The 24558-nt window shown below is 43.3% G+C and overlaps 1 protein-coding gene across 2 annotated transcripts; it reads right to left on the bottom strand.

The window, feature by feature from the left end:
• Nucleotides 1–1218: 1218 nt before the first annotated feature.
• Nucleotides 1219–22915, bottom strand: LOC310697700 (high mobility group protein B3). Of its 2 annotated transcripts, none has more exons than XM_083484404.1 (5): nt 22803–22915; nt 18482–18640; nt 12677–12816; nt 11052–11226; nt 1219–2286 (listed from the first exon to the last, which is right to left on the bottom strand). In XM_083484404.1, exons 2-5 carry the CDS (start codon nt 18629–18631, stop codon nt 2260–2262), a joined length of 492 nt encoding a protein of 163 aa, XP_083340530.1. In that variant the 5' UTR covers nt 18632–18640; nt 22803–22915; the 3' UTR covers nt 1219–2259. The 2 variants fall into 2 exon arrangements, with proteins under 2 accessions (XP_083340530.1, XP_083340529.1); XM_083484403.1 differs by lacking the exon at nt 1219–2286 and adding an exon at nt 5877–7016.
• Nucleotides 22916–24558: the final 1643 nt, after the last annotated feature.

Raw genomic sequence — 24558 nt, 5'->3', positions numbered from 1 at the left:
ACAACCTCCTTAGGCTATTGTGGCATCAGCATAAAGGTGAACAGCACTTGCTGACAGGTTTTCAGTTGCAATTTTTTTAACAGCTCTCTCTCTTGAAACACTGGACAACTTTCTTTTTTGTAGTTCAATCTTTATTGGTTTATAATCGACACAGACACACAAGGAAAACTTTAAAAAAAACAACACAAAACACAGCACATAACTCAAAAATAAAAAAAGAAAATAGAACAATACAATGTGAAACTACAAAAATATTTCAGCCATCAACTTCTGACCTCCTTGGTGTGGGTTCTTTGTTTCCTTATTACTTGCCTCTGTTTTCAATAAACTTACCCTCTATTAAATCTTATTTGTGTTATTTTTACCTTATGTAATTCTAAGAGTTATTCAAGGCATTCTAAAGTTTTTATGTGGGTACAATGTTCTTTTAAATATTGCCTATAAATTTCCAATTCCTTTTTAAACTTTTGGGTTGCTCAATCCCTGGTCTTTTCTGTCATATTTGCTAGTTCCATTATTCAAGCAGTTTTACTTGCCACTCCTCTTCTTCTTTTTTGTTAAATAATTTTTATTAGTTTTCAATTACAAAAATCCAATTTATGCCATGTTATATCAATACCAGATTACCCCACACATTTCTCATTAACATTAAAAAAATAACCAAAAAGAAAACATTTTTACACCCCCCCCCCAAAATCCCCAGACTTCCCTCCACCCCCTCTTCTGGTTCTTTAAATAAACCAAATCATCTTACATTCCAGATCCCTTTACCCAATTTTCCAACTACTAAACAATTAAACTTGTGATATACTGCACAGATATTTTAAACATTCAAACCGCTTTCTACATTACACATCTATGCTTACGGACGATTTCCGCTTTTAAAATTATCCTTATTGTTACTTTTTGCAAGCGTTTAATCCATGTCTGATGATGTCCTGATTTATTTACAACCACTGCCCCCTTAATAAAAACCATTTCCCAGACTGTTACCCATTCTTTTTTCTTACTTTGGCATATTTAAATCTCCTCTGGAAGAGGCTTCCCATTAGGACAATTCCCAATTTCAGCCCTCCTTCCTTCCAAATTTCTCTGTCTCCACGGTTGTGATTTCACCAAAATTTCTCTATTTCCTGTCTGTACTCATATTTAAAGCTCCTCAAGAATGTCAAGGATTAACAAGCAGCTCTCTTCACACAGAAGGCTGGACACTCTTGACAGTTTTATAGTCTTAGTTTTATTATTATTTACACAAGAACTCCACCACACTCGTAATCAATCCTCACTGGAGCTAGATGTTGGCACGATTAGCCTCTTTTTACGACCCCAGCATAAAGAGCTCCACCCTTTTCCTGCTTTGCGACATGCGTCATGTTTTTCCCTTATTCTCCCTAAACCACCTGCACGAGGGGACTCATAAACAGTATCATTGCTAGAACTTAACTCCTGCCCTTCTTCTGCTGGCTTGTTTTCACTGACAGTGTTTCTCTCTCCCCCCTTCCCCCCCCTCGCTTTCATTTTCTCTCTCTGCAGCTGTCTCTCCCTCCTGCTCAGAATTTTCATCTTGGCTCATGTCAGGGAAGGCAGGAGGCTCCCTGACAAAGAAGCTGCTACCAGTTAGGACTATTTCCAATTTCAGCTCCTCTTGTCTTAACATTGGTGAATTTACCAATACTTCCTCAAATGTTTTCTGTGTATGCTGCCCTTCAAATCCCCCTGCTCTTTCCTTTCGGTTTTTCTTCATAACAATTAGCCTTTCCACCTTTACAAATTTTCCCTCCTGTCTTTGCCCAAGAGTCTCCCCTGTGTCTATTCTCATTTCTGGTTCTTCCGCTGTGTTGTTATATTGATCCAATCTGGTACTGATGGTCTCAGATATCTTAGCCATAGTTTCCATAAATTCTCTTCTCCATTGGTACAAGAATGCCATAATTTCAGCATCTGAGTTCATCTCTGGCTGCCCTGCCCATCCTTCCAATGTTTTCAAAGCAGCCAGATTCCTCTATCAGACCTTATTAAGTCCAAGGCTATTCAGTAGAGTTTCCCAGTAAACACCAGGGAGATCCAGTACTTTTCCAGAGGAAGCATATTAAAACCACTTGTCCACTTTTCCAAAATGTCTCAGAGTGGGGTACAAAGTCACTTGCAAACTGTTCCTTAAAGTCTCAGTTGTGTTTGTGGAGCCAACTTCAAGCTTCTTCCTTCTTTTATTCCTCCCAGCAGGATATCTTATAATCCTCAGCAGAGCTCTTCATATATTTAATCAAAGTCTCTTCTGCCAAGTTCCTCAACACAGTACAAAAATAAATTCCCAATTTTATAATCCAATAGTGATAATATGCAATTATGAATAGATTTCAGTTGCTAAGAACTTTCCTTTCCACAACCATAAGCGAAAGGTTTGAGAAAGTGGTGTTAGGGCTCCCTGATGCTCCCAGAAGTCTGGCACTACCTTCCCTTTTCTGTCTCTCAATACAGCATCGTAGCCACTTTTAAAATCTCCTGATACTGACAATCAGTGAAGGATGGGTTTTGGTGGCTCATCAACAGGCACTTGTCCATAAGTTTTTAGTGAAATAAGTTATCCTACTTGCAACTTTTCTCCATGCAATGTAATTTACCCAGAAAGTGAAGGGTGGACCTCCTGTTTTAACCCTTTGTGTATCGCCAAATTCAGTCTAATTAAATCCAATCTGATTATATTTCTTTCTTCAAGCAAAACTGTAGAAGATGCAGAATTCTTCTTACCCTTTTATTTCAGCTTGAATATTTTTAGTTGTGAATCTCCTGCTGACAGCAGGCAGCTCGAGAGTCACGGTACAGCTGAGAGCGCTCTCAACCGCTCCTCCCCCACCCGCTTGCCCTTCGGCAGTGGTTTTTTCAGGGGGGGGCGGGAGATTGGCACTCCGCTGGACCACTTGACACTCCACACACCTTTGCGGAGCTTGGGGGGGCACCTTGGTGCGCTCCCCTCTAACCTCTGTGGGGCTCGGGTCTGCCCGGAGATCAGACTCCTCTTTTGATGGAATTTTATCTCCTTTCCAACCCTTGGCAATCAGCATCCTTACTGACGTTGTTGCATACAAAAAGATCCTCCTTTTCTCTCTTGAGATGTCTGATGCCATAATACCTAAGAGGAAGGCTTCAGGTTTTTTGATAAACGTTATTTTGAACAGTTTTTAAAAATTCATTATATAAGTTGCCAAAAGCTCTTTATTTTTTTTGCAAGCCCAGCACATGTGGTACATTGTTCCCTCTAACTCTCTACACCTCCAGCATAAATTTGAGTTGGTTTTCTATATTTTAGCTAGATTGCTGGGGGTGATGTACCACCTGTATAGCACCTTCATAAAGGTTTTTTTATAGTAAAACAAACCATAAATTTCAGCTCCCTTCTCCATAAATTTCCCCATTCCACCATCTGTATGTTATATCCAAAGTCCATCGCCCACTTAACCATAACCGATTTTACCTCTTCTTTTTTTATTTCCCAGTTTAGTAATAGTCTGTACATTTTGGAATGCAATTTGTCTCTATTTTTTAATAGACCTCTCTCTAATTCCGATATTTCCGTAGCAAAACCAATTTTTTATCTACCTTAAAGATGTCGTTCAATTGGTGGTATTGTAACCAGTCTGAGATGATGTCTTATATCCTCAAACTTTCTCAGTTTTAATTGATTTTGTCCTCCTCTAACAGTTCCTTATATGTTGCCGAATTCTTATTTATTTATTTTTTCTTTACTGAGAAGGCTTCAAGTGGGGATAACCACCAGGGGGTTTTCTGTTCTAATAAATTCCTATATTTATCCCATACGCCATACAATGCTTTTCTTATCACATGATTTAAAAACCCCTTGTGGACCTTCACTTTCCTGTAACACAAATAAGCATGCCACCCATATAGGTTATCAAATCCCTCAAGAGTTAATAAATCAGTATTCTGTAAATTCATCCGGTCTTTCAACCAGCAGAGACAAGCCACTTCATAGTACAATTTTAAATTCGGTAATGCAACCCCCCCGCTAATGTCAATCAGCAATTTATGTTTTATTCTAAGTTTTTTTCCTTGCCAGATAAATCTCAATAAGTCCTTCTGCCAATCCTTAAATTTCCCTGCTCCTCCTACCACTGGAATTGATTGGAAAAGATGTAACATCTTGGGTAGTACCATCATTTTTATTATGGATATCCTCCCCCATAGTGAGAGGTTCGACCTATTCTATATCTCTAGATCTTTTTAAATCTCTAACCACATTTTAAAGTTGTTGTTTAGTCATGTCCGACTCTTCGTGACCCCATGGACCAGAGCATGCCAGGTTCTGTCTTCCACTGCCTCCCGCAGTTTGGTCAAACTCTTTAAACAGGTTTATATTTTTCATTGTGAGCCAAATTCTGAGGTATTTTACTTTTTTGGTAATTGAGGTTTTTTGCAGCTCCTCTTTAACTTGTTCTGACATGTTCTTCACTAACATCTTAGTTTTAGTTTTGTTAAGTTTAAATCCTGCCACCTGACAAAATTCTGCAATTCTTCTTAACACTATGGGTAGGCTTTCCATTGGATTTTCTGTTGTAATTACTAAGTCGTCTGCAAATGCCTTCAATTTAAATGATTTGTTTCCCACTATGATTCCTTTGATCTCACTGTCCTTTCTTATTTTGCTCACCAAAACTTCTAATATCAGGATGAACTGTAGTGTGGACAATGGACATCCCTGCCTTGTACCCTTTGTTATCCAAAAATTTTCTATTAGTCCGTTGTTTATAATTAGTTTGGCTCTTTGATTCTGATATATCACATTTATTCCTCTATTGAAGGTTTCACCTAGATCCATTTTCCCCATCATTTTTAAGGAAATCCCAAGATATATTATCGAATGCTTTCTCCGCATCAACAAACATTAATATTGCTTGCTTATCACTTCTCATTTCCAAATATTCCAGAATATCAATTCTCATTCTTATATTGTTCTTCATTTGTCTGCCTGGTAAAAAACCCCACTAGGTCTTCCATTTATTATGTCCTTTAATACCCTTTTTAATCTGGTTGCTAGAATGTCTGCAAATAATTTGTAACCATTGTTCAGGAGCGATATTCGTCTATAATTTTGTACCGACTTTGGGTCTAGACCTTGTTTAGGTATTAAGAGTTATGAATGCTTTTTGCCAAGTTTCTGGTAGCTTCCCTTTACTTAGAACAACTTTCTTTTCAGGTTGGGTGGATGATTATCATTATCCTGGAACCCCAATTTGATGTATTACTTGCTGTGCTTTTTGGGGCGTGCTGTAAAACATGGGGTTTGCACTGCAAAACGATGCAAAACAATTGCAAACAGCTGAAAGTCTATAATTTTTGATAATAAACCTGATTTGCAATGGGGGTTGAATAATTTTGATTGTAACTGTAATATTCTTCCTACCAGTAACTGAACTGCTGGTGGTCAAGGAGTGGGAGTACACAAGTCTGAAGCAGTTTCAACACAGGACAAAAAAGAGGCACATTTTAATATTTACAAAGCATAGAATTTGGGCTATAAAGGTACCCAACACAGCTAAAAAGAAACACCTGCTCCTTCTTAGTTACCTATCTTTCCAAACAGTGGTATACACACATTTAAGGTCACAAGTGTCCCAGTTTCAAAGGAGTAAGACTCAATCTTGCACAACATCTTTAACTCAAGTAGTCCTTTCCTAGACCATCATGCTCCTTTCTTGGGGAAGTGGAAAAGTAAAGCTTTACTAAAGTTTTTAAATGGTTCACTGGCTGGACTGACACTGAAAGAACTTTCTGTTTTGTTTTGTTTTGTTTTTGTTTGTTTTTTTGCTGCTGCAGGGAACCTTGTTAAAAGCAGAAAGATTTAGAATATTGTCAAGAAGTTTTAAAAATGTAATACTATTTATTTTTGCTTCAAAAACATTTCAGCATTCTAAACATACAAAAAACCCCAACATAACGTTTTTTGAAAATTTTTGTTTATCTTTTTAAATACAGGGTGTTTTTGAACTTCAATTTTCTGTGCCCTCTCTTCACATTTTAAGCTGAAAACGAAGAGATCTTCAGTTTCCATTTAAAAATTACCCCACTTAATTAAAAAAGGAAAGAAAAGTATCCATACAATTTCTCATGCCAGCTGAAATTCCCCCTCCCCTTCTGCAACTAAGAATGGCAGCAGAATGCTAGTTTCACTATATACAGAAATAAAACTTTAGGCTAAATGGATGCCCACTGTACTGTAAATAGATCTAATTTTGCAGAGTGTGCTTTGAGATACGACCCCTCTGTCCCTCTGTGGAAGAGTGTTACAACCTTCAGGGAGTTACTGCCCATCCCCCTCTGAGGCATCACCACTGAAAGCATGAACCACAAGAATCTGTCTAGTTTTTACAAACTATAGATATGTACAGTTTTATAACCCAGGATTTTCTAACCAATAACCATATAGTTAAACACCACCTTACAAATTAAAAAATAAGATGCTTGAGAAACATTTATAAATGCTTTGTTACACCAACAGGAAAAGTGCACAGAGTTGAGGAGAACACAAGAGTGTCTTGCTTCCACCTTTTTGTTTTAAAAATGCTTGGAAATATGTACAACTTTGTTACAATTTCAGAGTGCCTATGGACACTTAATATAAACCATGGTTTGGTTATATTTAGTTTTTCTTTCCTGGATTTTCCTACAGCAACTTTATTTAATTTAAGCTCCCACCGCTGGTGTGGTCAAAATCTAAATTATGTTATTAAACCTAATAAAAAGGGCAAATAAGACACCCTCTTAAATAAGAAGTGCCTGTTTATTTTCTCTTTTCCAAATGGTGTTTCCCCTACTCTATGGTATTCACATGGAGACAAGTATTATACAGTTTCTCATTCCTCCTCCTCCTCCTCGTCTTCCTCCTCCTCGTCTTCGTCATCCTCCTCCTCCTCTACCTTTTTCCGAGCTGCAACAGCCGCTTTGGCCACTGCACTCTTTGCACCATCAAACTTGCCTTTAGACTTGTAGTCTGCGACATCCTGCAAGAGCAAGAGGATGAGTTTCACTGGCCTTTGTGTTATCAACCTATTTGCCTTGTTGGGGGGGGGGGCTTTCAAAATAGCCTATTTCACATGAAATAAGCTAAAGGCACTATTTCACTTATCACTATTGAACACCTTGGGGGAGGTGGGGAGATACGCAGGATTAGACTGATTATTATTTTTTAAGCCAGTAAGGAGGGTTATTTTATTACATTGCCACTTCCTCAGTTCGAAACTGGTGCTGGTTGTTAGCAAACTGCGACTATTAACACTTGCAAAACAATGACTTAGATACATAGAACTGTAGGTGCGATGTTACTTGAACAATGGGCCTCCAGTCTCTTGCACCCCGCAAAATTCCACTTCCCATGGAGCTGTACATAATGCAACACAGGAGGGAAGACCCACCTGCACAGCATGAGAAACCCCCTCCCATTCACGCTCCATGCATTAAGCAAGTGATATCATACTCATTCTGTGCTATTTAAAAGTAAAAATTCAGTGCCAAAGTAGCCAAAACTCTGTTCCCCCCAAAAAGTAGGAGTAGCCCCTCTTGGATGTAGTTGAACTAAGAACTCCCCATCAGCCCTGAAAATGGACTGTGCTAGTTAGGGCTGATGGGAGTTGGGATCCAACATCTGCTGCAAGTTCCATGGGACCTGCCTCTTTCCACCAGGCCTAGGGTGGGACCCTGACAGACTACAAAGCACTGGGGTTGCCCAGCAGAGAACACTGTTTACACTGGTAAACTGCTTGTAATTGTTTTAATAATTGTAATGATTTTTAACTAGTTTTGTAAGGGCTCTTTGTGGGATGTGCCTGGGAGGAGAGGAGCAGGGGAAGGTGGCAATTACAGTGGTTCAGGGGTAGGGGGAGGTATGGTGTGGGAAGAGAGGCATGTCGTGTAAGGGGCACGCGGCCCAGGCAGTTCGTGATATTTTTTTCCCATTTGGGTTTCCCCCCGTTTTTGTTTTTCTTATATTTTCAAAACATGTGCCTGAGAGGAGAGGAGAGGAGCGTGGGAGAGCAGGGGGAGGCCCAGGTACAGTGGTTCTGGGTAGGGGGAGGTATGGTGTGGGAGGAGGGGTAGACCAGGTTAGGAGCACATGGCACAGGCAGCTAGTGACTGTGCCGTGTGCCAGCCCCTCCTCCAACCTGGGGAATTGTGGTTGTCGTATCAGTCAGCCCTCAGGTCTGAGAATGCTGCTGTTGAATGCCAGGTCAGCCCAGAATAAAATCTCCCTCATCCATGATTTGATTATGGATGAGGAGGCTGATCTGGCATGTATCACTGAAACCTGGGTGGGTGAACAGGGTGGAGTTGGTCTCATCCAGCTGTGCCCACCTGGGTACTCAGTGCGGCATCCTCCTCGAGAGGTCCGGAGGGTGGCAACACAAGAGCGGGGCCTTCTCTGCTGTGGCTCCCCGTCTCTGGAATGCTCTCCTCAGGGAGTTTTGCTTGGTGCCTTCATTATACGGCAGGCAAAAAAGTTCCTCTTTAACTAGGTCTTTGGCTGATTCACACCTAATGCCCTTTTAAAATGTGTTTGGGGGTGGTGTTATTGGGTTGTTTTTGTTTATATGTGTGTGTGTGTGTATACATATACACACAAATTGTGTGTATGTGTGTGTGTGTTTTTATATTGTGATCTTATCCTGTGAACCACCCTGAGACCTGCAGGTATAGGGTGGTATAAAAAATTAATAAATGAGAAATGAGAAATGAGAAATGAGAATAATAATAATAATAATAATAATAATAATAATAATAATAATAATCTGGGTGGCCACAGGTTTCTCATTCCTACCATACAGGCTTACACAAGCTAAGGAAAGTTGCATGCTCTCCAGCCCTAATAGCTAGGAAAAAGAGCAAAGGGGTCCTGGAACTCTCAACCCCATAACATCTTCACCCTTTGCCCCTTTGCTTACAGAAGGCACCGCCAACTTTCAAACTTGAGTTTAGCATAAGTGCCACAGAAACAATTTCCTGTGGAGCTTAGTTCCTGGTATGTTTCCCAACCCACTTCAACATGCTGGTGCTAACTGAGTTACTTTAAGACCGTCGCTTTACCCATATGGCCTTGCCTATACACTGAGATCTGCTTTGGCGGTCTTGCTTTGACAGGCAAGGTACACACAAGAGGTGGCCCCTTCCAATTAACCTATGCTTGTTTATACACTTGTGTGATTTCAAACACCTCTCCTGTAGTAATTTTACACCTAACTGATGTGCCTAAATAATCTTATATCATTCCTCCTATACATGGACGTATGCTACTTTTAAAGGTTTGTCCCTAAAAAGCCCTTTATAGTTTTTTTGGGAAATGAGATTAGTTTGTGAGATCAGAACTCTGTATTATCAGTTCCACCCCATCCCCCCAATCTATACCAGCAGAACTGGTTTCAAATTATTTGTACCCTGCTCAGTAGTCTCCCACTGAATTGGCTTTCCAAGTGCAATTCAAGATGGTGTTATTACCCATAGGGTTCTCTCACGTGAATCTGCCCATCCTCCAAGTTTGGGTTTTACATATCTCTTGCATGCACCATTGGCTTCTGAAGTAAGGCATCCCCTGCCACAAGAGGCAAGGTTATCTTTCTCATTTATTTGTGTTTGTCCAGCAATTGAAAACATTCCTTTTAAAAACAAACTTTTGATTATGTGCTGATGCTTAAATGTATTGATTTACAACAAATGCTAGTACTTGTATCTTTTACTGCTATTTTTAGTTTTGATAATTTGCATTTTAAAGGTGGAAGCACTGCAATCTGTATGCTTGCTTTTATATTTGTAAGCTGCTATGAGCAACTCCTTTGTTGCTGGAGTATAATTTTTTTGAAATTAAAATATTATGCCATAGGATACAGCCCAGCTACCTCTCTAGAATTTCTTTGTATTTCAGGACAGACAAAAGGAGGCACTTCTTCACACTGCATAGTTAAACTAGGGAATTCACTCCACAAGAGGCAGTGATACCAGCCAAGATGGATGGATTTAAAAGAGTCTTATCCTTCATGATTTTGTCTAATCCTATGTATGTCTACAAGCTATGGTGGCTATGTTCTACTTCCACTGCAGGAGGCAGTGGAGACCAGCTATTGGGAATCATAGGTGGAGAGAGTTCTGTTGCGCTCAGGTTCTGCTTGTGGGCTTCTTATTTGTATCTGGTTGGACCACAGGATGCTGGACTAGATGCACATTGGGCCTGATCCAACAGGGCTTTTCTTACATTCTTAGTTCAAATTATGAGCTTTTTATGCCTTTTAGCAGAGCCCATCACTGCTAATTTGCAATGGCTGATGCCAGAGGAGAGAGAAAAAGAAGTTGCATCTTTACAACATAAAAACACATAAATTAATACAATATTCCTGCTTGGGCTGGCTTCTGAGACAGGGACAAGTTTGGAAATGGCAGGAAAGCTTTACATATTTCAGTACCGAGTGTGTTACAGTATTTTGTTTCAGTTATCTGCTCTGAAACTCTGGGATGAGGTGGGATAATACACTTCCGATCTAGCAAAAGGAAGGTATGCCAAGGTTTCCTCCAGTGACATAAAGACAGCAAGATAAACATGCCATATCTTGTCAGTGTTAATAGTTAAAAGGCCTTGGAGTCAGCTGAAATCCCTTTAAGTAAATTGTTAAGCACAGTTTCCTGATAAACATGCACTCACCGATGTTACTGGAATTTGTTTCCAATGAAGGAACTATCAGTAGGCTTGGAATGCCCTCTTAGCTGGGAAGTACTCCACTGATTTGGGAACACCACATGTGTTAGCACAGTTTACATTTAAAGCAGGCTTCACCAACCTGGTGCACCCTCCAAATGCTGTCAGAACTCCCAACTCCCATCAGCCAGCTGCGCTAGCTAGTGCTGATGGGAACTGGTAGTCCAACAAAAGATCTGGAGAGTGCACCAGGTTAAAAAAAGTCTGCTGTAAAGTGTCTGTCATGAGACTGATGTTTCATTTTTGGAGCAAATGTAAGCAAGAATTTGCAGCATATGGACAGAAGCCACCTGAGCCTTACCTTCTCATACTTCTCCTTCAGTTTCGCAGCCTTGTTGTTGTAAGGCTGTTTCTCCCCATCACTGAGGTTGTTCCACATTTCACCCAATTTCTTTGCCACGTCTCCAATGGAGATGCCAGGATTAGTGGATTTGATATTGGGACGGAATTCTGAACAGAACAGGAAGAATCCAGACCTTGTGAAGGATGGGAGGGAGAAGACAAACTGCAGTTGAGAGCTGGCATGGTGGCCAGGGGTTTATTACCTATACTACAAGCAAACTAGTTTTTAAACAGTAGCTTCCTCTCCCCAATAAACAATAGTTATTTGGTTCAGATGCCACACTACAGTTTAGTGTTACATGAACAAGTCTTGGACTTGAATGCTCTCCTGGCGTGGCCGCCAGACCATTGGAAGCTCCAAACCACAGTTTATCTGGGCTCAGACATAACAAGACACTGCTGTTAGAAGCAAAAGCTTTCAAGATTTCAACTATCTCCTCCTTGCATGCCATACCAGCAGAGAAGTGGGGAGTTAATGAGAATGAGGCTTGTACAAATAGTATTAAAACAGCTTTCTCCAGCCTGGTGCACTCCAAATGTTGCTGGACTACAACTCCCATCATTCCTGACTACCAGTCACACGGGGTGGGGCTGATAGGAGTTACAGCCCAGCAACCTTTGGTTGGCACCAAGTTGGGGAAGGCTGCCAGCTAAACCATTTTAACATTGCATTCAAATGAGCTCAGTGTGAAGGTAGCACTAGGGATTCAAATTTTTCCAGTGTTACAGATCCAAGGACTCTCGGTGGGGGATAGAGTGGCAGAAAACCACAACAGTTTGACTGATGTGAAACCAGTTACAAAATATAACCTAGGCATGAGCTAGTAATTCCCCAATTTAAATTCAACTCAAAACTCATTGGGGGACCTTGGCAAGCCACTAGCCCTCAGCATCAGCACCCCCACCTCCAAGCTGTCTTATGAAGATACTTTCAGTTCAACTTCTGGCTCATCTTCCAGGACAGTTGTAAGCATTAATGTTATGTGAAACACCAAACATGCCAGAGTGCTATTAAATAAATAACAGAATTAGGAGATCAGGGTCATTAAGTGAAGACAAATTTCAAGCTTCTTTCTCCCACCTCCAGGATACTCACAGAAGTGGCAAATGGTGCCACTCTCAATCAACTACTCAGTGCCAAGATTTAGGTGATCAGGTATTAGTAGCCTTCAAAAGCATTAACTTTTTTTATTAACAGTTGTACTGCTATCTTGAAAATAATCAAGTCTTTCCAACAGTTTGTTAATAGGTTAACTCTCACCCAATGCAGCAGACTGAGACTCTGAAGAGGTTTGTTTAAAAGTGCTTTCTTCAGTTGTTTAGCATGCAGAAGGTCCCGGGTTCAATTCTTAGCATCTCTAAGTAGGTCTGGGAAAGACACCTGCCTGAAACCTGGAGAGCCACTGTCAGTCAGAGTACAATACTAACCTAGATGGGGCAATAGTCTGATTTGGTTTAAGGCAACTTCTCACTGTCAGATCTACTTCTTTCTTACTTACTTTGTTTAAATGCAGGCTTGCAATGTTCCACCTAACAAATATGTGAATAAGTTTATGTACACAATTATGTAGGGAAGTTACTTACGGTGGCCGTTTGGGGGCATTGGGATCCTTCTTCTTCTTACCACCCTTTGCTGGTCCATAATCCTTCATTTCTCTCTCATACCGTACTTTATCAGCTTTAGCCATTTCATCAAATTTACCCTTCTCTTTGTTTGACATGGTCTGAAAGGCAAACAGTTACTCATGCACCTTCCCAAAAAGAGTACACAAGCCACAAACTAAGGCAGGAGGAAAGGACCATAGCTTAAGAGGTAGAAAAAATGCTTTGCAGGCAAAAGGTCCCAAATAAAATTCTTTTTGAGGAGACAGACTTCTACCAGAGACCTTGTGGAGATGCTGCCTGCCCAAGTAGGCAACACCAGACCTATGTTCCAAAAATACAGCTGAATTGCTCTCAACCATCTGAAATAGAACCAAGCACTCCCTGCCAAAGCCCAAGTCTGTAAGGCCATTGGTTCACCCTTGCATGCTTTAGTTCCAAGGGAAACAGACTCAAAATTAAGACCAGATACAGTGGCTTGTATCTTCCGTCTTCTGTATGTTACTCCCAAGCTTCCCAGATAAAGATAAAAGCAAATTTTAAGAGCATATTCTTGACTATAGCTATACCTGCACACAGTGTTAGAAACTGAGATAGAAAAGCTAGGAGCCAAATGGCCCCTGGAACATGGGTTACAGGCGCAAAAACAGAATGGCTAGTTGCCACCCCCCCCCCCAATACAGCAGCACCTTCTATTTATTTTTTCAAACACATGAACTGATTCACAATTCATATCAGTGATACATTGTTAATATCACACTTTAATAGTAATTCTTTATTGGAAACCACAAACATAGGTCAACTCCTGCAATAGCAGCAAAAACCATAAGTCATTTGAATAATTAATATGTTCAAATACCAGTCTCTCTCTGTGTGTATATGTGATGTGTTATGTAAAGTACTGCACTAGATTTGAACTAACATGCTTTGGGTGGGGAGGAGAGACAAAGCAGCACATGGAAGGCAGCAGCCAGTGATCTAACAGCAATCTCATAATCTCATAGAAACTTACGAGCTCGAAGGGACCCAAAGGTCATCTAGTCCAACCCCCTGCAATGCAGGAATATCAGCTAAAGCATCCATGCTAGATGGTCATCCAACCTCTGCTTAAAAACCTCCAAGGAAGGGGTGGGCAGGGAAGGCAAGGCATACTTGACAGAGATGTTGTAAGGATTAAAAGAATACATACCGTAAATTTCGCTCCATAACACGCAGATTTTTCCTCCTAGAAAGTAAGGGGAAATGTCTGTGCGTGTTATGGAGCGAATGCCTACAGATGGCGGGGGAATCTGCTGCAGTCGTGAGCAGTCCGTGGCTCGCTTTGAAACAGCAAAGCGGGTGTAAGCGGCTCCTGTCAGCTAGCGGAGCCGGGAAGGAGGGAGAGAAGCAGAGCGGGAGTTGGCTGCTTTAAAACAACCCCTGCTCTCTGTCCCTGCCTGCAGTTTTTTGCTGTCCGATTTTGGATTAGCCACTGTAGGGGCTGTGTGTGTGTGTGCTTGAGCTATCGTTCTCCTCCTGCTGCTTCCCCTTCACTCTCCCAGCGCCCCTGCGACTTTAGAATTGACACTCTGTGTGTCTGTGAGGGCTCCTTCTCCTCTTGCTTCCCCTTCACTCTCCCTCCGACGTTAGAATCCACACTCTGTGTGTCTGTGTGTGTGTGAGGGCTCCTTTTCCTCTTGCTTCCCCTTCACTCTCCCTCCGACGTTAGAATCCACACTCTGTGTGTCTGTGTGTGTGTGAGGGCTCCTTTTCCTCTTGCTTCCCCTTCACTCTCCCTCCGACGTTAGAATCCACACTCTGTGTGTCTGTGTGGGCTCCTTTTCCTCTTGCTTCCCCTTCACTCTCCCTCCGACGTTAGAATCCACACTCTGTGTGTCTGTGTGTGTGTGAGGGCTCCTTTTCCTCTTGCTTCCCCTTCACTCTCCCTCCGACGTTAGAATCCACACTCTGTGTGTCTGTGTGTGTGTGAGGGCTCCTTTTCCTCTTGCTTCCCCTTCACTCTCCCTCCGACGTTAGAATCCACACTCTGTGTGTCTGTGTGTGTGTGAGGGCTCCTTTTCCTCTTGCTTCCCCTTCACTCTCCCTCCGACGTTAGAATCCACACTCTGTGTGTCTGTGTGGGCTCCTTTTCCTCTTGCTTCCCCTTCACTCTCCCTCCGACGTTAGAATCCACACTCTGTGTGTCTGTGTGTGTGTGAGGGCTCCTTTTCCTCTTGCTTCCCCTTCACTCTCCCTCCGACGTTAGAATCCACACTCTGTGTGTCTGTGTGTGTGTGAGGGCTCCTTTTCCTCTTGCTTCCCCTTCACTCTCCCTCCGACGTTAGAATCCACACTCTGTGTGTCTGTGTGTGTGTGAGGGCTCCTTTTCCTCTTGCTTCCCCTTCACTCTCCCTCCGACGTTAGAATCCACACTCTGTGTGTCTGTGTGTGTGTGAGGGCTCCTTTTCCTCTTGCTTCCCCTTCACTCTCCCTCCGACGTTAGAATCCACACTCTGTGTGTCTGTGTGTGTGTGAGGGCTCCTTTTCCTCTTGCTTCCCCTTCACTCTCCCTCCGACGTTAGAATCCACACTCTGTGTGTGTGTGAGGGCTCCTTTTCCTCTTGCTTCCCCTTCACTCTCCCTCCGACGTTAGAATCCACACTCTGTGTGTCTCTCTGTGTGTGTGAGGGCTCCTTTTCCTCTTGCTTCCCCTTCACTCTCCCTCCGACGTTGGAATCCACACTCTGTGTGTCTCTCTCTGTGTGTGAGGGCTCCTTCTCCTCTTGCTTCCCTTCACTCTCCCTCCGATGTTAGAATCCACACTCTGTGTGTCTGTGTGTGTGTGAGGGCTCCTTTTCCTCTTGCTTCCCATTCACTCTCCCAGCGCCCCTGCGACTTTAGAATTGACACTCTGTGTGTGTGTCTGTGTGTGTGTGAGGGATCTTCTCCTTCTCTTGCTTCCCATTCACTCCCCCAGCGCCCCTGCGACTTCCAGCGCCCTGCAACTTTAGGGCCAGTTCTCTCTCTCTCTCTCTGTGTGTGTGTGTGTTTTGACCTCACTGTGCTTGTTGGGGGAGAGTGTTGGTCACACTTTTTATTGATTTGTCTCAGAGTGGTTACTATCGTGGTTTCCTTGCTGGGGAGGAGGGAGAGACGCAGAGCCTGCTTGTTCTAAAGGAGCAAAGCCGGAGAGGAGCCTCTCCTGCATTATTAGCAGCATCCTTCTCCACCCACCCCACGCGTGCTCCTTGTCCCTTGAGTGCTTTTCCTTCCCTCCCCACTTAAAACGTGGTTACAAAGCACGGATCCACATGGATCCTCAGGATTTTTGCACTGGGTCACCCAAAATTCACCATCAGATCACATAGCATGTCCATGGCTACAGCCTGCACAAAAAACACGCACCCACTGTTGCCTGGGGCCGCAGTGGTGCAAAAACGTGGTTACAAAGCATGGACCCACATGGATCCTCAGGATTTTTGCATTGGGCTACCCCAAACTCACCGTCAGATCAAATGTCTGTGGCCACAGCATGAACCACAAAAATCATACATCCACTGTTTTGTTTAGAATATTTTTTTCTTGTTTTCCTCCTCTAAAAACTACGTGCGTGTTATGGTCAGGTGCGTGTTATAGAGCGAAAAATACGGTACTTGTAGTATCTGAACACTTGAACACAATGCAAAAACTTATTACTGTTACTATATTTAATTTTTAATTGTTGTTTTAACTCTTAACTGTTGCATTGTTTGAATGTAATTGCTTTACTCTATTTTTTATACGTGGATGCTTATTTTAATGTTTCAATGAAATTATTTTATTGTGCACATTTATTACATGCATATATATTATTTCGTAATTGGTTTTATACTTCTAAGCTACATAGAGGCCAACTTTGACAATTAAGCAGCATATAGATTATTACTACTATTATTACTGAATTTGAGAGAGAAAATGAAACAAATGTGCAACTACTAGATTATTTGGAGAGGGACTGTGAGAAGAGGAGGAAGGGGGAGTAGAAATATAGTTCTATGAGCAGTTCCTCCTAAATAATGGGGTTGGGGGAACAGATGATGTCTCAAATCTCTCCAAAGCAGCCTTCCAGCCTTACTTAAACATGAAAGGAACTTGCCAGCCTCTCTCTCCCTCCAACTCCCAAAGCAAAGCTCATTTTGCTTTAAAAAACACACACCCATACACACCCCTTCTCTTCTGACAAAAGGGAGGGTGGCAAAGTGGGGTGGGGGAGTCAGCTGCCTGGAGAAGGAAGAAGCAGAGAGAAACCATGAGTCTCAAAAAGCGCCTACAGTGGTGCCCCGCAAGACGAATGCCTCGCAAGACGGAAAACTCGCTAGACGAAAGGGTTTTCCGTTTTTTGAGCTGCTTCGCAAGATGAATTTCCCTATGGGCTTGCTTCGCAAGACGAAAAACGAAAACGTCTTGCAAGTTTGTTTCCTTTTTCTTAACACCGTTAATACAGTTGTGACGTGACTTCGAGGAGCAACTCATAGAACGTGGTGTGGTAGCCTTTTTTGAGGTTTTTGAAGACTTTGGTGATTTTTGAAGCTTTTCCAAAACTTATTTTAAACTTTTAAAACTTTTTTGGGGGGGGGGTTGGATTTTGGGTTGGGGTGTTTGGAATTCAAGGACTTGGTGTTGGGGAGGGGTTTGCAAGAATCTGGAAGCTTGTGTGTTTTTTCCTGCATTTTTATGATTTTCTGTGACCATTGGGCCACTCTGCTGTTTTTTTTAAAAAAATCTGGATTTGAATTTCTGTGTGGTGGGTGGCTGGGGGAACAGTTGAGGAGGGGGTTCTTCAGCAAGAAGCAAAGAGTGGAAGAGGAACCTTCTTCGAGTTGTCCCCCAGAGTCTTAGAAAATGTACTGTACACTTTGTTGATTTTTAAATGTTTTTCTGTCATGTTTAGAAACTTAATTTATTGTTCCTTCAATTTTTGAAATGCTCTTTACAGTATGTGTGACTTTAAAGAGCACTTAATAATCTCTTGTTGTACCAAATTTGGCTTTGTTTGAACTTTTTTTGACCATAGGAACACATTAATTGAATTTCAATGCATTCCTATGGGATTTTGTGCTTCGCAAGACGAAAAATTCGCTAGACGAAAAAACTCATGGAACGAATTAATTTCGTCTTGCGAGGCACCACTGTATTCTGTTTGAACCCTGCCTGTGCAAATACGGCTGTTCTAGACAAAGCAGCATGGGTAGGCAACATGATGCCCACCAAATGTTTAGGACTCCAATTCCCATCATCTTCAGCTGCCATGTTGGCTACTCAGAGATCCTGCATCCTCTACTTTAGGTGTGGGGAACCTGTGTCCCTCCAGAGGTTGTTGGACTCAAACTCCCATCGGCTCCAAGCAGCATGGCCAAGGTCCATAGAGGGTCATGGCTTCCCTGAAGTAGATGATGCAGAATTCATCTTCCTAAGAACTTTCATTTTTTTTTAAAAAAAAAAAAAAAGCAAGAGTTTGTAGTCCCTATGATTCCAACAAATGCTTTAAAGTGTGCTGGCAATGCCCAGTGAATTCTCAGATGCTAAAAGGGACACAAGCTGGGTTTTAGACTCCTTCATTGCTCTGTAACTCCTTGACTTGGGCTATTCAGTAATTTGAGATAATGGCAATAAGCTTAAATGGCAGAGGGGGACAGTAATGAACAGAATTAAGGACAGTTGATTTTGTTTTAAAGTTGAAAGTGTGTTCATGCAGTGAACACATAGCTTTCTCTCACTAGGCCATTGTCTTTATAGCAAGTGTGAGGAATTGGGTCTGGGAGACAATACCTTCCACCTCTCTGAGCACTTCTTTGAGAACTCTGCAAAGTTGACAGGAACTTCTGGATTCTTCTTCTTGTGTTCTTCACGGCAGGTCTGAACAAAGAAGGCATAAGCAGACATCTTCCCCTTTGGCTTTTTCGGGTCACCTTTAGCCATTTTTACTCTCTGGAAAGGTATTTTAAAAGATCACCACTTACCACTCCAACAAGCAATTTATGCTGTGTACACTAGGCAACCAAACTTATAGTCAGGCTACCCTTCGGTTGGTTAAAAATGACATAGTGTAAGACTGACTTTCGCATACATCTTAAGATCTTATCAGCCAAAACCAGATAATTTCTGTCCACTGGGAAGTTGGGTTTTTTTCTTGAGCTGACATGGACATTGTGCAAGTTCTCTACTGCCACAGCCAGTGGCAAAGAAAGGAGAACCAGCACCCAGGGTGACAAACCTCCCACCAGCGCATGCGCGTGCGCCGTACATACTGCGTATGAGCGTGCGCCGCTATGTAACATGCATGTGTGTGCCGCTACGTAACGTGCATGCGCCATACGTACCCCGGCGGGATCCTCTGCTCGCGGCTGCAGTGACGGCGGAGGGATTGTTTGGCGGTATCCCGCAGCCGCCCATATGCCGCATATATGCGTGGTATGTAAGCGGCGCAGATACTGCTGCCATCCATACAGCACTCGAGCGTTGCTGTGCATGCAAGGTACGTATGGCACACGTGCATGCGCCACTGGGCGGTTTGCCAACAGCGCTGCTCGAGTGCTATACGAACGGCGGTGGAGGGTGCAGCCACGAGTGGAGGATACTCCGCACGTGGCGGCGGTGGCACGATGGCGGTGGCTAGCACCACCGTGCCCGAAGGGGTGCGAGCCCCCTGTGGGGTGCCTTTTTGTCACCCCCGCTCAGAGACAGCACCCGGGTGGATCGCCCCCGCCCCCTTCCTCCGCCACTGTCCACAGCATTATTGCATAGTTTTTCACTTGACTGAGCTTATTTGCTTACATTTGATGGTCAAGGGCTGTAGCTCAGTGCTAGAGCATCTGTTGTATATGCAGAAGGTCCCAGAGTCAGTCCCCAGTGGCATCTCCAGGTATGGCTGGGGAGAGACTTCCTCTCTGAAACCCTGAAGAGCCTGTGCCAGTCAGTGTAGACTATACTGAGCTAGATGGACCAATGGGTTTGACTCAGTAAAAAGCAGTTTTCTATGTTCCAATGTCAAGCACATGTTTGAACCAGCCCATAATACTAGAGGGAGGTTTTCAACCTATTTGAGTTCGAGGCTCCCTTGACCAACTACATTCTTTCTGCTGCTCCCCTGTGGTGAAACATACTCTGGGCCTCAGAATCCCAGTTATGTTACCCCTTTCCTGCACAGCTGGCAGCCCCTCACCCCCTTTCAATCACCCTCCCTTGTGGAGTGCTCCCTCAGCCTCCTCTCTTTCCCCTCTTTGAAAGTCCTCCAGGCAGCAGCTGCCATCTCCCCGGTCTCTGAGCACCTCCCCCCCCAACCCAAAGAGAGGTGCCTATTCATGATGCCCCACAGGGGCCTGGGAAGAGGATGCTCCCAGCCTTGATGGCCCGGCAGAGACTGGCCAAGGGTGAACATGAGGCCAGTGCCTTACCTTGGGAGGCAGCAGTGGCAACAGCGGGCACCGCCAAGCCTGCATGGTGAAAAGGCTCCCTTTCCACACCAGACACTCAGCTCCTAGGCAGGCATTGCACACAGCAAGCAAAAGAAAGGCCAGTGTGGCACCTGCCTGCCCGGTCTCCCACTTGTCCATCCATTTCCAGCAGCAAGGGCTGGTGGACTGGCTGGCTGGGCTTCCTCACCCACTTACTTCCTTACTCTGAGGCCACCTCAGCTCCTGGCAACCAGAGGCACCATTCGCCTTGTAGGCTGCTGCAACAAACAGTCGTGCAAGCCTTTGGGAGGCAGAGACACATGATGGCATCAGAGGTAAGGAAACTATAATTCAAGGCACCCCAGAGTGCCACGGCACATTGGTTGAAAACTGTACTAGAGTATTAAAGGGTTAACTAATACACATAGTTGTGACTTGTAGTCTTTGGCTAGCCTTCAATAGGAAAACTCTCCTACTTCTTCAAGACTTAAAAAATGCATTTCATGTCAGAGTATCTCTCATGCATCTCATATGGACACCTTTTACTTCAGCATTATAAAACCAGGTCTCTGAAATTAAACATATTTAAACCAAAGAGTTTATTGAATAAAAGCATGACTTATAAGACTGATGTTACTCCACCAAGGGATCTATAGTTTTGATGTCAGAGTGGTCACTATTTATTAATTTTAATGCCCAGAACAGCTGCTAACTTTTCAGATATGAAAGCATCTTTCCCACCTCATCTCCTGAAAAAGCATGTATTTATGAGGTTAAAAGCAGGGGTGGGAAATTTGCTCATTATGGTTTTTTTTAATGTCTTTAAATGAACATTGGTAATAAATATCATTAAAAGTTTAAAATAATTTTGTTATTGATTTCTTCGTCTCCAGGAAAAAAAGATCAACACCCACATTTCTTAAAAATCACACCTAATCCTCACATTTCCCTTTCTTCTAATCAATAATCCTATTTCAATAGGATTCAATAGGCGTGACGGGGTGTGCGTGGCAGGGATCTTCCTTCTTTTTCACCTTACTACATTGGAACAATTTGTTTTTTAAAAGCCCTTTTATTACCTTCACAAATACAGCTGGGATATGCCCGGGGTCGCTATATATTTGCTGGAGTGACTCTGAGAAGCTGAGTGAAAAGGCGGGGTGGGGGAGAACTGACGGGTCACTAAAGACACCAATAATTCATCTTCCATTTTGTGTAATGCTTACTCATGAAAGAAAGTGCCCCGCAAATAAGCCCTTCGGCTCGCCTTTGGCCATAAGGGTCAAAGTTGGCTGGAGCTGGGGCAAGCTGTGGGGTTCTTGCCCTTGCTATATAGTTTTGATGCTTTGCTAAGGCAGGGATATGGAGAGAAGGGTTCCCCCCTCGCCCATAGCCAGCCAGCTCCATACGCTAAAATGGCTTCTCTACAAGGCACCGAGACTGGTATCCCTAACAAAGCCACCGGCACCCGTCTGCTCGGATGAAAACTGCAGGAAAGGAAGCCGAAGCACCCGGGCTCCCGAAAACCAACCAGCCCCGTAGAAAAAGCTGTCCTCTTTCCTATGAGGCGGGGTCCGGGAAATGGGGGGGGGCAGCTTTTGAAGCAGCCTCCCACCCCCATTTCCCTGTTCAGCTCAATAGTCTGTAACAAAGACTGCCTGTCATGAAGCCATTTACAAACCCTGGCTAACGCTCAGCCGCGCCGAAGGAGGAAAACTGCAAGAAAGCCGAATCCGGCCCCCACCACGGGCGTGAACTGATAGAAAGGAGGGGTGGGGTCTCTGACCCCCCCATTTTCCCCCCCCCGCGTCGCTCCTGTTTGCCGCCTCTCTGTTGCCTTTACGTTTTTCTTCCTTTAGTCGTACCACTAAAACGCCAGCCATATTAACGCACACAAGACCTCAGCTCAAGCATATGGCAAAGGGCGAGGGCGGTTCAGGGCTTAGCGGCGGTCACAAGGGACACATTTATGTAGAGGGTAAATAAAAATATTGAGGAAACGAAAGGCTTGGGGCGGATCAGAAGGCGAGAAGACATGGTGGGGAAGAAAGAGGGAGGCGAGGGAGAAGAGAGGCGGGGTGTTTATGTCCTGGATGCGCAGAGATTATCCTTTTCAGATTCTAAAGCGGCAGCCATTACTAACGCAGAATAAACACCAGGCACCAGAACAGTCCGCTGTCCCCAAGAAGGCGAGACAAGGTGAGAGGCAACACACGTGGAGAAGCGGAGACGGGGCTGACATGACAGTTAAGCGGGAGGTCCCCCGCCCATGCGGGAAAGTTAATGTACCAGCCATATTCCCATGTGTGTGGACTTACTAATTTTCCCTGCAGAATAAGAGACACCCCTAAATAATGGCTGTATGTGTGTGTTTTTAAGCGCCTATCTGGGCGTCGTCGCCCACGCACCCCTAATCAGAAATATAAAAATAAGCCTAGCTCCATTTACACCAGGATCCGGGACAAGTCTCGATTTCCGACGCCTACTTAAAAGGAAGGTTTGGGAAAGCCAAGTTAAAGTTGATCGGAATACATATATACAGACAAAAATTAAAAACTGAGAAATTCTTTAAGCAAAAAGATCCCCCCCCCCAAAAAAAAAGAACAATTAAAACTGTTTTTCTTTAAAGGGGGCATTTAAAAGGGCGAGCAGAGCAGCCGCCCCAAAAACAGTTGCAAAGTGCTCCAGAAACCTACCTGTATTGTTCGCTTTAACCTAGGCGATAAGCAAGGAAAAGTGAGCAAGGCGCACGCAGAGGACTCAGCGCTAGTAGCTGCGGCTCAGCCTCGCGTTGGCAGCCTACGAGAGCGGCCTGATTGGCTGTAGGGTTCTGCCGTTTAAAACAACCTCCTCGCCCTGCCACTGGCCTAAAGACTTATGAATATTAAGCATAGCCCCACGCCTATTTGGTTAGAAGTGGTTAAGTCATTCATTCACAATAACACCCTCTAGCAAAAAAAGGCACACAAACGCACAAACCACTTTGGGGAGAGAGAGAGAGAGAGAGAGAGAGAGAGAGAGAGAGAGAGAGAGAGAGAGATGATTATGGAGTCACAAGCTTGGTGGATCCGAGATACTGTGGATCTGTATCTTGATTGCAGTAAGCAGGACACCCACCTGTCACCATCCTCTGTCTGCCTCTGTCTAGCAGATTCAGAATGACATGTCTCAACAATAGATGTTTTAAATTACTTTCTTTTGACCCCAAGTGCTCAGAAAAATCTGTCAAAATCTTCAGTAATTTGAAAACTACGATATTAGATTTTAAAAATTAACACTTTCATGCGGTTAACAAATATATTTTACAAAACTACAAAGAACACACCTTTTTCATATTATTTTAAAAGAATCTAAACTAAAACAAGTTTCCTTGGATTTGCTGAAAACCTTTTCAGCACTTCCTTCTCAAATTCCTCCTTTTTCCAATTCTGTTTTTCTGTGCACACACAATAAGCATAGCCTATTGAGATGCTCCCCTGTCATCTCAACCTTAATCAGGTATTTACTCTCTGCAAGGCATGGGCATAGCCAGGATTCATGTTGGGGGTAGCAGGATCACTGTTGGGGATGGGCAGAACCCCCTCCCCAACACGATTGGTCAGTTAGTTAAGTATGTTTATTTACTTGATTTATTTATTTACTTGAGGCATGAGCATATTCCCCTCCCCCAACTTGGATATGCCCATGCCTCAAGGTACTGAATGACCGTTCTACGGTACAAGTGATGCGTGGCTGAGCAAGAGAGATGAGCAGAGCCTTTCTTGTGGTAGGTTAAAAGATTTCTGCCTCTTTTACTAGGTCTGCTATGTTCAGCTCTTTTAACTGCTCTTTGCTGAGTTTCTTCTCCTTCCACATGCTGTGCCATAGTTCAGCTTTGGAGTCAAAGTCTTGCAACTTATAAAAACTTGAGAACTGCTTGACTTTCATCTTGAAGTATTGAATTGTCATCTCCAACATGATAATAGGGTATAAGTGAAAAAGTGAAAAAGCAGGCAAATGCTCTTCTGAGAAATGTTGCTCCAATGACGAGTCCAAGTAAGGAATTACTAGGGAACTCTTCCAGTACTCTAAAGGGCTGGACACCGGAGTGCTAGAATGCACAACATCATCATCCAAGTGACCTCAGCAAGCATTGGATGAGGTAACTGTTAGGTGGATTTGTAGCTGGCTGACTGACAGAACCCAAAGAGTGCTCACTTATGGTTCCTTGTCATCCTGGGGAAAAGTGACAAGTGGGGTCGCACAGGGCCCATTGTTTTTCATCATCTTTATAAACGATTTGGATGAAAGAATTGAGGGGATGCTCATAAAATTTGCAGATGACAGGGAGGAGCAGCTAATGCCGCAGAAAACAGAATCAGGATTCAAAATGACCTTAAACCAATTGGGAGAACTGGGCAGAAACTAGCAAAATGAATTTCAATAGGGACAAATGTAAGGTTCTGCACTTCG

The sequence above is a fragment of the Podarcis liolepis genome, assembly GCF_965112155.1.
Source record: "Podarcis liolepis genome assembly, chromosome: W".
Classification (NCBI taxonomy): domain Eukaryota; kingdom Metazoa; phylum Chordata; class Lepidosauria; order Squamata; family Lacertidae; genus Podarcis; species Podarcis liolepis.
This window is presented reverse-complemented; position numbering and strand designations above follow the sequence as displayed.